This window comes from Phoxinus phoxinus (assembly GCF_949152265.1).
Source record: "Phoxinus phoxinus genome assembly, chromosome: 25".
NCBI lineage: Eukaryota > Metazoa > Chordata > Actinopteri > Cypriniformes > Leuciscidae > Phoxinus > Phoxinus phoxinus.
Window position 1 is genome coordinate 2144667 of NC_136900.1, and position 14388 is coordinate 2159054.

At 43.1% G+C, this 14388-nt stretch overlaps 2 protein-coding genes across 4 annotated transcripts in view; one reads left to right on the forward strand and one right to left on the reverse strand.

The window, feature by feature from the left end:
• The window catches only part of glg1a (golgi glycoprotein 1a), a 45651-nt gene extending 42886 nt beyond the window's left edge, over nt 1–2765 (forward strand). For 2 of the 3 annotated variants that reach the window (XM_079603142.1, XM_079603143.1), the window contains 2 exons: nt 97–260; nt 1613–2765. In XM_079603142.1, coding sequence (XP_079459268.1) covers nt 97–260; nt 1613–1679 — 231 coding nt within the window. In that variant the 3' untranslated portion in view covers nt 1680–2765. Of the gene's footprint in view, nt 1–96; nt 1489–1612 lie in introns of those variants that run through there. The other variant, XM_079603144.1, reaches the window with a different exon arrangement.
• Nucleotides 2766–7695: 4930 nt separating this feature from the next.
• The window catches only part of LOC306993544 (fibulin-7), a 35015-nt gene continuing 28322 nt past the window's right edge, over nt 7696–14388 (reverse strand). Inside the window, exons 5-7 of the mRNA XM_079603403.1 lie at nt 13004–13141; nt 10017–10152; nt 7696–8876 (exon numbers count right to left, since the gene is read on the reverse strand). Of these exons, the coding sequence (XP_079459529.1) occupies nt 8516–8876; nt 10017–10152; nt 13004–13141 (635 nt within the window). The 3' untranslated portion in view covers nt 7696–8515. The remainder of the gene's footprint in view (nt 8877–10016; nt 10153–13003; nt 13142–14388) is intronic.

Below are 14388 nucleotides of genomic sequence, written 5' to 3' on the forward strand. Positions count from 1 at the left end.
GTTCCTCTCCTCCTCCACAGGGAGTGTCTCTCTCTCTCTCACACACACAGTTGTTCCTCACACACACACACACACTGTTCCTCTGCTCCTCCACAGGTGGCTCCAGCAGAAGGCTTCTCCGACCTGGCGGGTCAGGTGTTCACGTCTCCGGCTAAGGGCTACATCCTGAGCATGCTGGCGGTGTGTGTGCTGCTGCTGTTCCTCATGGGTCTGCTGTGCGGCCGCATCACCAAGCGTGTGACGCAGGAGCTGAAGGACAGGTAGAGGGATCAGCCCACGGCCCACACACACTGGTCCCCGTCCCGGGCCGGGGGAGGACACTGGGTGACGGGGGGGCAGACTCGTGCTGTGTGTGTGTGTGCGCATTTACGGCCACACGGGGACCCAGTTTTAATTGCTACACACACTCTATTTCCCCCGACTGTGCTTGTCCCCGTCGTCTCCTGCTTCCACCGGACGTCCCGACTCATCGCTTCTGCAGCTAATGTCACAGAGACTCGCTCGCTCTCCAGAGGAACATTTTTATTTATTGTGGATGTTTTGGACGCGCAGGAGGTTTCCTTCGGTTCGCAGGGACGCGGAGCGGTTCCACCAGATGCTGAAGATTGACGGAGCGATCGAGCGACGCGCGTCTGTGCCTTGTGCCCGTCCGAGAGAGAGAGAGAGAGAGCCCGTCTGGGTTGCGTGACAGGGACTGATGTTTTTTGGTTTTATCATGGGCTTCTCATTTCTTCATGTTGCTGAGAACATTATTTTTGCAGCAGGGGCTTTAAATATTCTGTCATGTGTTGGGTTTATTTCATGAGGGGAGGGTTTCTGTCATGTCAAGCGGTGTAACCTGAGCCACGAGATGCAGAACATGGTCACGTCATGACGGCACTCCATTCATGTTCCCATTGTGCCACACATCCACACCAAGAGCCAATCACAGTCACGGTTTGACGCATTGTAGATGTCATCTTTGGATTATTCTCTGATCTCATTGGGTTTCCCGACACGTCTAGGCCGGTTTTGGGGAATTGTTGGTTTTAAACACTGTATTTTTCTCGACAGTCGGTCCATCTCTTCTGTGGTTTGGACACATGTAAAGCTCAGTGCCGTCCACCATCGCCACAGTTCAGCGTTATCGTTCGGTTTCCATCCGCAGCCGTCGGTTCTGTGTCTTCTGTGACGCATTAACCGAGTTTCTCACGTCCTGAAACTAAACGCCAGTTATTGTCCACTTAAGTTGCTGCTTGATTGGATTCGTAGCTTCGAAACTCTTTCCCGGGAATCACTGAAGGCTTTAATGCATAAACCCCCATATCTGTTAATTCCCCATCGACCGCAAAGGTCACTCTTTGGAGGGACGTCACACTATTGAAACCGCGATCGAGCCATGACCCGACAGTTCCTGTGCGTCTCCGCCTTTTAATTTGGCTTTTGTATTCTTGTTATATTTGTATGCTTTTGTACAAAATGACATTAAAGTGACTTTGGTTATAGTGTAGCTGTGCTTTCATAATCTGAGTTTGTCATAATGCTGTACTGTAAATAGCTTTATGGTTTTACTAGAGGATTGTGGGTCTCACGAACTCTGCCTTAACTTTGGCATTTCTTCTTTTCTTTGCAGAAGACTTGCTCAGCCATGGGTTGCTCCTAAAATCAAGGACAGGAAAGGATACATTCTTATTTCCTAACAAAAATAGCCATTTTTATTCAGACCGCATCAAACCGCTTGTGCTTATTATGTTTCTGCATGAATTAAAATAATAATTTCTAGGCCATACATTGAATGTATCCGCATTGGCAAAGTTGTTTAAATCAAAAGCTGTTGCGCCCCGTGGCTTCTCCGCTTCCCGTGCTCTTCATTCCCGTGCTTGTGAACGCCTCATGACTGTGATCTGGAGGAAACCGGTTTCATCCCAATCTTTACGCGCTCATTCTCTGTCCATCACTGGTCCAGTTGTTGAGTTCTCCACTAGCAGCATGGACACAAGATCCTCCATCCGTCTTCATCTTTCTACAGGCTGTTTTTAATTGGTTTATATTGATACAAATTACTTGAATGTGCCGTGTGTATTAGTACCATATTGAATTTCATGTAACTCGACAATAGACATAAACAGCTACGTTTGGTTATATTTAATTTATAAATGCGTGTCTGGTTCATATTTCACCCTAAAATAAAAATATACATAAAAACGAGGCCATTTTTTGAGCATTTAACCAATAATAGTAATACTAATTTAGCTTAATTTTGAATTTAGCCTTGATCAGATGCAAAAAAAAAAAAAAAAGATTTGCTTAATTTTGATTTAAAAATGTATGAAAGTGTCTGACCAAGCCAATCTCAGTTTCATATTGCTTTGAGAACGTGACCTGCAAGTAGTTTGTATCAATCGTACGCTGGTTTTCTGTTATGGCTGCTGGCGCTGGGTAAAGTTTATTTTCTTGATGTGTTTTGTACATTATTGTTGGACGAGTTATTACTGGACACCGTGCGAGAGTTTGATCTGCTCTCCTCCATCACTCACAGCCAATGCGTTCTGTCCGTCAAGCTGATGTGTGACAGACATGATCAAACAATGATAAATGCCGGACTGATTTTGTATTTCCTTTCCGTGCACAAATTTATTCTGAAAGTATTTCTCCTGGAATCTGATCAAGCCGTGTACTATACAGATATAACACAATAACTGCGCTTTTCTTTCGCCATTCTTCATGTTTTGTTCTGTACAAGTCCAATTGGACTGTTGTTAATAAAATTGATCTGATGGTTTGTATCTGCTGTAGTTTGTCCTGTTTAAACTTGAAAATAACAAGTGGGAATGGTGATTTGTGTTGGCGTGTTTGTGGTCTGCGAGTGCTTTATATATATATTCAATTCAAGTTTATTTGTATAGCGCTTTTCACAATACATATTGTTTCAAAGCAGCTTTACAGAAAATGCATTTCAAAAATATACATACAAAAATACAGTTAGTTAATCATAAAATTTAGGGCATAACATATCGCCGGCGTTGGGTCGTCTCTTCACAGGCGTCGAGTCGTCTCTTCACAGGCGTCGAGTCGTCTCATCACAGGCGTTGGGGCATCTGAAGTCTCCATGAGAGGCTGGATACATAACTGGAGCTGACAAACTCTATTTGAGTTATAGGGACAGGCGTCCCGAGATAACAACAAAAAAGGCAGATGGGAAATAATTAGCGTAGCGTATTTAATATGAATGCATTTGATCTGATTTAACTGTAGTATAAAAGGTATGAGATGCATCATGTGAATGCTTGGCTAAAGAGATGCGTCTTTAATCTAGTTTTAAACTGGGAGAGCGAGTCTGAGCCTCGGACAGTATCAGGAAGGCTATTCCAGAGTTTAGGAGCTAGATGTGAAAACGCCCTCCCTCCTTTAGTGGACTTAGATATCCTAGGTACGACCAGAAGCCTCGAATTTAGCGATCTTAAAGAGCGCGATGGATTATATGGCGATAGAAGATCTCTTAAATACACAGGAGCTAAACCATTTAGGGCTTTATAGGTCAGTAACAATACTTTGTAATTGATACGGAACTTAATAGGTAACCAGTGTAGAGATGATAAAATTGGTGTTATATGATCATATTTTCTTGACCTAGTAAGAACTCTAGCGGCTGCATTTTGGACTAACTGTAGCTTGTTTATTGAGGATGCAGGACAACCAGCTAATAAAGCATTACAGTAATCTAGTCTCGAGGTCATGAATGCATGAAATAACTTTTCTGCATCAGAAACTGATAGCATATTACGTAGCTTAGCAATGTTTCTAAGGTGGAAAAAGGCTGTTCTTGTGACATTTGAAATATGATTTTCAAAAGACAAGTTGCGGTCTAGTATAACACCCAGGTCTTTTACTGTAGAGGATAAAGTAACAGGACGTCCATCTAGATTAAGGTTGTATTGTAAGAGGTTTTGTGGGCAGTTTTTTGGACCAATCAGTAATACCTCCGTTTTATCTGAATTTAATAGAAGAAAATTACACGTCATCCAATATTTTATATCTTTAACACACTCTGTCATTTCAGATAATTTAGTGTTATCATCTGGTCGTGATGAAATATATAATTGAGTGTCATCAGCATAACAGTGGAAACTTATTCCATGTTTTCTTATAATATTACCAAGTGGCAGCATATAAATTGAGAATAGCAGGGGGCCTAATACAGATCCCTGCGGCACTCCATAATTTACTGACGTTATCTTTGATTTTTCCCCATTTAAATGGACAAAATGGTAACGGTCTGATAGGTACGATCTAAACCAGCTTAATGCCTGTCCCTGAACACCAGTGTAATTTTGAAGTCGATCTAAGAGTATTTTATGATCTATAGTGTCAAACGCAGCACTAAGATCGAGTAAAACTAGTATTGAGATACAGCCTTGGTCAGAAGCTAAAAGTAAATCATTTGTAATTTTAACCAGCGCAGTTTCTGTGCTATGATGTGGCCTGAATCCAGACTGAAACTTTTCATAGATATCGTTTTCTTGCAAGAAAGAGCACAATTGAGCGGACACAACTTTTTCTAGTATTTTAGACATAAATGGAAGATTTGAAATGGGTCTATAATTTGCTAGGTTATTTGGATCTAATTGTGGTTTCTTAATAAGAGGTTTTATAACTGCCAGCTTGAATGTTTTTGGAACATGTCCTAAAGATAGAGACGAGTTAATAATATTGAGAAGAGGCTCTTCCACTACAGGTAACACTTCTTTCAGTAGTTTAGTGGGTATTGGATCTAATAAACATGTTGTTGGTTTAGACGCAGTGATAAGTTTATTTAGCTCTTCCTGTCCTATAGTTGTAAAGCGCTGTAGTTGTTCTTGAGGGGCAATAATTGATGCTGAATCATAAGACGCTGTCAAAGATTGTACATTTACAATTGTGTTTCTGATGCTTTCTATTTTCTCAGTGAAGAAATTCATGAAATCATTACTACTAATATGTAACGGAATATTTTGTTCAGGTGATGTCTGTTTATTTGTTAATCTAGCCACGGTGTTAAATAAAAACCTTGGATTGTTTTGGTTATTTTCTATTAGTTTGCGGAGATGCTCAGCCCTGGCTGCTTTTAGAGCCTTTTTATAACGTGACATACTGTCTTTCCACGCGATTCTAAAGACCTCTAAATTAGTTTGTTTCCATTTGCGCTCTAAGTTACGAGTTTCTCTCTTGATAACATGCGTAGCACTGTTGTACCATGGTGCTTTACTTTTCTCTCTAACCTTTTTTAATCTAATTGGTGCAACAATTTCTAATGTACTAGAGAAAATGGTGCTCATACTGCTAGTCATTTCCTCTAGCTCATCTGTTAGTTTGGGTTCACTGAGGAGCGGAGATAGATCAGGTAAGCTATTCAAGAATCTATCTACAGTGGTTGGAAGGATTGTTCTGCCTGGTCGATAACGTGGCGCAACATGACACATTTCAGCCGTACGTAGTATGCAAGTTACCATGTAATGATCAGTGACATCATCACTTTGCGGTATAATATCTATATCGGTTGGATCGGTTCCATATGATATAATTAAATCGAGTGTATGATTAAGACGATGAGTGGGACCACTAACGTTTTGCTTGACCCCAAAGGAGTTTAGTAGATCTGTGAACGCAGCTCCTAACGCATCATTTGTGTTATCAACGTGTATGTTGAAATCTCCAACAATTATTGCCTTATCGGCATTGACCAATAGATCTGAGAGAAAATCTGCAAACTCTTTTAGGAAATCAGCGTAAGGCCCTGGAGGTCTATATACGGTAGCCAAGGCTAGAGATAATAGGGATTTCTTTCTTACATCTAGGAGCGTAACATTTAGCACAAGTACTTCAAACGAATTAAACCTGTGGCCTGTTTTCTGAGTAACATTAAGAATATCTCTATAGATTGTTGCAACACCGCCGCCACGACCAATCAGACGGGGCTCATGCTTATAACCGTATCCTGGTGGAGTGGACTCATTAAGACCGAAATAATCATTTGGTTTAAGCCAGGTTTCAGTAAGGCAGAGTACATCAAAGCTATTATCAGTGACCATTTCATTTACAATAACCGCCTTAGGTGTAAGCGATCTAATGTTTAGAAGACCTAGCTTTAGAAATTGTTTTTGTTCACTAATATTGAGATTTTCTGGTTTAATCACAATTAGATTTTTCTTAGATCCTACAGTAGATTTATTGTTTGGCCTCACTAAACGAGGAATAGACACAGTTTCTATATAGTATTCTACACTGGTACTTATATCAATTAATTTGGGACAGCAAAGAATGTGATTTGGACTTTGACTTACTAGTCATATGGTGTGTAACGTCTTGGAGATGTTGTCCGACAGAACAGCCGCTCCGATTCTGCTGGGGTGCAGGCCATCAGCACGGTAGAGCCTAGGTCGCTCCCAAAACAGATTCCAATTATTTACAAAGAGCAGTCTCTGTTCATTACACCATGACATCAACCATTCATTTAGTGCAAACAATCTACTGAACCTTTCTTGTCCTTGTCGGTACGTGGCAAGCGGTCCAGACACGACGATCTTTGCTTCAGGCGATGTTCTGCGTACCGTCTCGATCAGGCTCCTGTAGTCCCTCTTCAGAACCTCCGTCTGAACCTCCGTTCAGAACCTATATATATAGCCTCCTCCTCTTCCTCCTCCTCCTCCTCCTCCTCTTCCTCCCAGTAAAGGTCAGGAGTGTCGAGACGCCGTCTGACGCTGAGGTGCCACATTCCCTTCAACCAGTTTCTGAACCTAGACTCTGTACGACAAACATTTCACTTCTGCCGGTGCTTCAGCGGAGCCACATCGGCTCTGTCGAGAGATAAACATGAGCACTTGTGGAGGGAATTACTCCCTTTAAGTTTTATTGTTTCAAAGGAACCAGTTTCTGCCGGCAAAGGTTCTGGTTCTCTCTTTAGAAGAGTCAAGGACGTGCTACATTATTTTATTTTTTATGGATCTATGAATTTATTCAACTTTAAAACCTCTGTCATAAAGCTATTTATTCCTTTTTACTTCAGAAATCAAGGGTTAGTTCACCCCAAAAACAAAAATGAACTTTCATTCATTTTCGGGACACATGAAAATATTTGTAATTAAATTTTAGAGATTTCTGTCCCTCCATTGACAGCACAACTACCAATTTCGCTTTGAAGCCAGACGTTTCAAAAAGTTCATAAAGGGATCGTAAAACTAATCTATATGAATTGAGCGATATAGTCCAAATATTCTGAAGATACTCTGTCGCTTTATATGATGAACAGATTGAATTTAGGCTTTTATTCACATAAAAATGTATCAACACACATCAGTTGTGGTAAACAGAAGCTCAAGCATGTTAGCCTGACAAGCAAGAACCAATCAGGTTCTTTCTCGTGTTACGCAGCACGTTTGAGCTTCAACAAGAACCAATCAGGTTCATTCTCGTGTTACGCAGCACGTTTGAGCTTCAACAAGAACCAATCAGGTTCATTCTCGTGTTACGCGGCACGTTTGAGCTTCAACAAGAACCAATCAGGTTCATTCTTGTTACGCAGCACGTTTGAGCTTCAACAAGAACCAATCAGGTTCATTCTCGTGTTACGCAGCACGTTTGAGCTTCAACAAGAACCAATCAGGTTCATTCTCGTGTTACGCGGCACGTTTGATTAAATGTTCATCATATACAGGCATCAAGTCTCCAGAAAATGTGGACTTTACCACTCAATTAATTTGGGTCAGTTTTACAATCGGTTTATTAACTTTTTGTAGAGTCAAAGTGGTAGTTACGCAGCTGTCAATAAAGGGACAGAAATCTCTTAGATTTCATCAAAAAGATCTTCATTTGTGCTTTGTAAATTAACTTTTACAGGTTGGAACAACATGAGGGTAAGTAAATGATGACAGAATTTACAGTTTAGGGTGAACTCTCCCTTTAATGTAGAAATGTCGAGGTGGAGATCGTCTCATGAAAAGACTGAAATATTTGAGGAAATTATCTTTAGTAGTAAGACAATATATTCTTTATTTTGTAAAAAATATGTAGTGAAGCAATTCTTTCAATGTCATGTGGTGCAACTCTCCAAAAACTTACACATGGGACATAATTTAAAAAAAATTTACTTTCTACTTGATGTTACAACACATTTAAAGTCAGTAAATGCTTTCCTTGAAAATTGTGTTTTTTAAACCCATAAAACCAACTTGAATTCATTTCTAAAAAAACTCACATTTCAAACTAATTTTTAATAGATTTGTCCTTTCGACTAACTTATTTTATGAAATAAAGTAATTTTTCCACATTTCAAAATGACATGTCAGCCTTAACTTCAACACTGCGTAAGTATTTCTGTCCATCTGGAAGCTTTTTGTTTCCTATTCTGAGGGCTTAAATTTCTCCGACCATTCGTAAGTTTTCTTTTGTCCTGGTAAATTGGCTCCTCAGGAATAGTATAATAGTGCCTCTATCTCTCCTCGGCAGGGTCCGTCCCCAGCATCTCGCCGCTGAATGATTGCACAGCATGGTCTTCTGCGTCTCAGAAGCTGTATGGTGACACAAAGAGAGTGACTCTCGTGACGTATCGCCCCAGCAGCGTCTTTCTTTCCATTTCGCTCATCTGGATGTCGACCTCTAGCGTGGCGGGCCCCTGGACGGGCTTCACCAGCACTAGCTGCCCCGTCTGCCTGCCGGCGCGCTGGACGCTGAAGTGCCGAAGCCCCCGCTCCCCCAGCAGGCCGAAGCGCAGCGCGTCGCCCAGCACACGCGCCGCAGACACGCGGAAGAGCACGGTGGGCGCCGACATGTTGGACACCACCGCCATGAAGTGGAAGTTAATGGAGACCGGGGCCTGCAGACAGGAGGCGTCTCCTTGGACACACGGGTTACGGTCACAGCGCCTGCGTGGAGGAAACCGGAGAGAGGCGGGGGGAAGCGGAGCTAACTTTAAAGGGATAGTTCACTTTGAAATTAAATGTTGGTGTGTGTTATCTTACCTGAAGTGCATCAAGATGTCGGTGTCTTTGTCTCCGCAGTAGCTTCAATTTAGATATGTTTAGGTCAAACCGTTCTTGTCTGTCAGTCATATAATGCAGGTCTATAGGCACTGTCTCCAAAAGCATGCAGAGAAAAGTCCACATTACACAATTCCCCATCGTAAGTGCACATTGATGGCCTAAGACACGAAACAAGCGGTTTGTGTGATAAAACCAACAGTATTTATATAGTTTTTATCTCTTTTACACAACCACGTCCATCTGATCTGTTTACACCGGATTTCTTCCCCGGAAACTAATCTAACCGCCTTCGATTGGACGTTGCATTTTTAAACTCAGCAGAAACGCGTGTGATTGGCTGTACGGCTCAACGTATGCCTTATTGGCCTGATCAATGAAGCGAGTCGTGTGTCAAGATAGAAGGCTTACAAATTGGGAATAAGTGAAAACTCAACACTCCCGGATGAGTTCGCGCGAGCTTAGGCCATCAATGTGCACTTACGATGGGGAATTGTGTAATTTGGACTTTTCTCTGCATGCTTTTGGAGACAGTGCCTATAGACCTGCATTATATGACTGACAGACAAGAACGGTTTGACCTAAAAATATCTAAATGTAAACTACTGCAGAGACAAAGACACCGACATCTTGATGCACTTCAGGTAAGCTAAAACACACCAACATTTAACTTCAGAGTGAACTATCCCTTTAACCTGAAATTATGTCTTGGAAATATAGCAAGTCGATCGACAGAGATTTAGATTTAAAACAAATGTGGAGCAAATTATAACTTGTGTGTGCAACAATGCTAACACGTTTCCCATCTCTTGCTTTATAAACCAATATGCCAACCAAACCCTTTTAGCTACGCCAACTCTGTTTTCAAATCTGTCAATGCACTGAAATTGAGCTAGCATAGCTAAAGAGTTTGAGTTTACATGTTTGTAGGTGACTTCTGTAGTTCCGGATCCTAACGCCGGCTCTTGAACCGCTCACGCTGAGGTCAGTGCTAAGGTGAGTGGCGCTGGCGGCGCTGGGACTTACAGCGGTGAGGTTTTGATGTACGTGGCGTTGTGGAGGCGAGGACAGTCCACCGGCTCACAGCGATGACCTCCGAATGTGTTCACACACACCTGCTCACTGCTGCAGTTGTGGCTCGCCCTCACACACTCGTCAATGTCTACGCAAAGCACATGATAAAAACAACTTTTTATTTAAAAGGTATCTTTTTTTTATCTGGTATGAAAATATTAGACTTCAGTTCTTTAAGTTAGTGGACTCATATCGTGATCAATCTAGCGTTGTGCTAATCCTAGTGAGCCGTTTACCAAGGCACAGTCTCAAGATGGCGTTCCCCTTCTTTTGGGCAAAATCTACGGCCACATTGTATTCCCAGCATGCCCTGTAAAGACCTCAGCGGCTGCGTTCAAGTCCACTCTTTTATGCCCTTCCCTCCCTAACTTTCCTCAGTCTCGTTCACTCAGATGTTCGTCGTTGCTTCGGTGCATGAGCGCCCACTACTGGCAGAACCCCTGCAATGTTTAAATTGAACGGTTTTAGCCCTTGATCACTTGTGGGTACATTAAGGCTATGTTTACACGGAAACGATCTGAAGAGAAAACACAAAAGTGGCGTTGTATTATCACTTTTTATTCTGCGTTTAGACGAGCGTTATGAGGGGGAAATCTGCGTGCATATGGTGACGCCAAAGTGTGTGAACTTGGATGTAGTGTGCACTCCAGACGGCTAGGTGGCGATGTGGAGCACTGAAAGTGAAAGAGACGCTGACACAGTTTCTCATGTTTAATACGGTAAAGCCGCTGCTTTAACCCTCGCTGCTCTTCACATGTCGCTCAAAAATGATAGATATTTTCTTTTTTGTTAATGAAATTAATGCGATATTTTAGTTTTCCTATATTTTCCTGTACTGGCGGCGCATGCCTGTGTCGTAAACGCGTACGCAACGCCTTCACTGTCTAGCAGACTTTTGCGTTTTTACCCTTTAGACGGGAACGCGACGGTGGAGCGTTTTTAAGATTTCCACTCTGGAGGGGGGTTTCACTTTTTTTGTGTTTTTAAGCCCCAAAAACGTTGTCGCTGTGTAAACGAAAGGCACATCCGATACAATATTTGTACGTTTTCACCAGCGAGCGTTCTCGTGTAAACAGGGCCTCAGAGCGACTGCGAGTTGCTGTTGTGACGCCACAGCCGTGTTGCACTGTGGTCTATGTCTGCCTGAAGTGTACGTCTTGAGTAGACTTGCTCCTTTGGTCAAAATCGAGGGGTCGAAGGTCAGTCCAAATAAACTTCCCTCGCCCCCTCTTGACAAAAGTGGAACGCACTTCAAAATGGCGGCGGGGATCCAGCCGAGAAGTGCTCAGGGAAGTTCACGAGTGCATGTCTAAAAGTTAAACACAGTGAAACTATATAGAAAATCCTATAGTTTAATCAAAAAACGTTGATTAAATATAATCATTCAATATAATAAAAAATGACTGTTGCCTTGATTATTTCGTTTATTTTCTCCATAAAGATTTCTTTTAAAAAACTTCACGATGAATCACATTACAAACTTTTTCAAAAATAATCAAATCCTTAAATGAAAATGCAGGAAAAAAAAGAAAAAAAAACTACTGCCATTTTATGCAACTTTTCCATTTATAATTTTTTTCTCAATGTAAGATAAACACAAGTATATAAGTAGTGTGCAAGTTTAGGGAGACTATGCTGCCATGATTTGGGCTTCCATGTTAACGGTGTCTCCTCTGATTGGTGGATCTCTCTCCAGCATTATGGGTAATGTAGTTCTCCACAGGGAATTTGGCATATACATAATTTTTGTTACCTCTGAAACCGTTCTCTATGGAGACAACGCAAGGGGTTTCGAGAGAAGTGCTATTGATGTGGCGTGTAGAACTGACGAATCACTCCATCACTAACGAGGGACGGTGTATTTAGGATGCTGCCCTAGAAAGTGAGCACACTAGATGATGAACGGCCCCTCGGGGCAGTTTGAGATGGTCATGCAGGGGCAGATGGGGCAGGTTTGGGGACGGACGCAGTTTGAGATGGTCATGCAGGGGCAGATGGGGCAGGTTTGGGGACAGACGCAGTTTGAGATGGTCATGCAGGGGCAGATAGAGCAGGTTTGGGGACGGACACAGTTTGAGATGGTCATGCAGGGGCAGATGGTGCAGGTTTGGGGACGGACGCAGTTTGAGATGGTCATGCAGGGGCAGATGGGGCAGGTTTGGGGACGGACGCAGTTTGAGATGGTCATGCAGGGGCAGATGGGGCAGGTTTGGGGACGGACGCAGTTTGAGATGGTCATGCAGGGGCAGATGGTGCAGGTTTGGGGACGGACGCAGTTTGAGATGGTCATGCAGGGGCAGATGGGGCAGGTTTGGGGACGGACGCAGTTTGAGATGGTCATGCAGGGGCAGATGGTGCAGGTTTGGGGACGGACGCAGTTTGAGATGGTCATGCAGGGGCAGATGGGGCAGGTTTGGGGACGGACGCAGTTTGAGATGGTCATGCAGGGGCAGATGGGGCAGGTTTGGGGACGGACGCAGTTTGAGATGGTCATGCAGGGGCAGATGGTGCAGGTTTGGGGACGGACGCAGTTTGAGATGGTCATGCAGGGGCAGATGGTGCAGGTTTGGGGACGGACGCAGTTTGAGATGGTCATGCAGGGGCAGATGGGGCAGGTTTGGGGGCGGACGCAGTTTGAGATGGTCATGCAGGGGCAGATGGGGCAGGTTTGGGGGCGGACGCAGTTTGAGATGGTCATGCAGGGGCAGATGGTGCAGGTTTGGGGACGGACACGGTTTGAGATGGTCATGCAGGGGCAGATGGTGCAGGTTTGGGGACGGACGCAGTTTGAGATGGTCATGCAGGGGCAGATGGTGCAGGTTTGGGGACGGACGCAGTTTGAGATGGTCATGCAGGGGCAGATGGTGCAGGTTTGGGGACGGACGCAGTTTGAGATGGTCATGCAGGGGCAGATGGTGCAGGTTTGGGGACGGACGCACCATGGCAGCTCCTGCTATCTCGGCCCAGGCGGTATCCGGCGGGACACTGGCACCGGAAACTTCCAGCGGTGTTCACACAGGTGTGCAAACACAGACGGCCAGGTGGAGTTAGGCGGAAGAGCTCGCATTCGTCAACGTCTGAAACACACACACACACACAGCGCTGCTTTAGGCCAGACGTCGCTGCTGTGGCATTTGCATCTGAAAACTGTTCAAAAATGAAACTCATTAATCATACATCAAACCTACCATGCTGTATTCATTAATTTCTGTTCGGTTTCATTTCATACATGATCACACTGAATAATTTAGCATTTTAAAAATACATTTAATTGACCATTGGCTGACATGCTCTTTTATCACTGGAACTGAGAGCCAGTAACAACACTGGTGAATTACTGGGAAAAGCATGACTTTCTCAGGGTTAGGGCGGGTATTATAGAAGCAAAAATTATAGTATAATATATATATATATATAATGCCTTCAATTATAGTTGATTAATATATATAAATTGAAGAACATAATTATTTGTTATATTTCAGAAATAATCCACTAGGGTCCGAGCAGAAGTCTGCCACTGATCATCATCATCATGTGGATATACGTCGCGCTGTACAGTATGTTGAGACGGAGGCGCCAGAACTGCAAACTGATAAAATGCATGATCCTACGATATTTCTTCAAAAGCAGATCGTGGAGACATTTATCATCCACGATCAAAAATCGTGATATCGCACACCCCTAATCTAACATAATATTTGACGGTGCCCAGGGCCCCTTAGATGTCCTGGGCCCTTGGGCAAGTGCCCAGTGTCCCTAATGGTTAATCCGGCCCTGCTCAACACAACGAATCTGTCAAGGGGTTTCCCCAAATGCAACTGATAATGTAACTTTTAAAGTCCCCCTGTGGTGAGAATCCAGCTTTTAATGTAGTGTATGTGTGTATGTGGTGTTTTTAATCTGCTTTAACACACACCATGTGTAAGTTCATAAGTGGACAGCATTGCTGAGTATTTTCTGCTTAAAACTGCAGTGAACCAAAGACAGTCTCAAAAACACGGTGTGAAATCGCTGTTGTTTCTGACGTCACACACTACCTTGTAACCAATCAGATCAACGTGTGATCGTTAACCAGTGGATCTCTGAGTGAGTGAGTGAGTGGAGGCGGGGCTCATTTGCATATTCATAGAACCGCGCATACTAAATGAGGCGATGGTCTAGAGTTTTTTAAGGCATGACGAAATTAAATTTTACAAAAGTAATTTTGTTGGTTTGGTTTTAAGGGATAAAGTGATCGACTACAGGGCGACTTTAATGACTTCTGCAGTCTCAAAACTATTCACCCCTTCATGGCAAGCATCTTTAGCACGGAGTATAACACAAT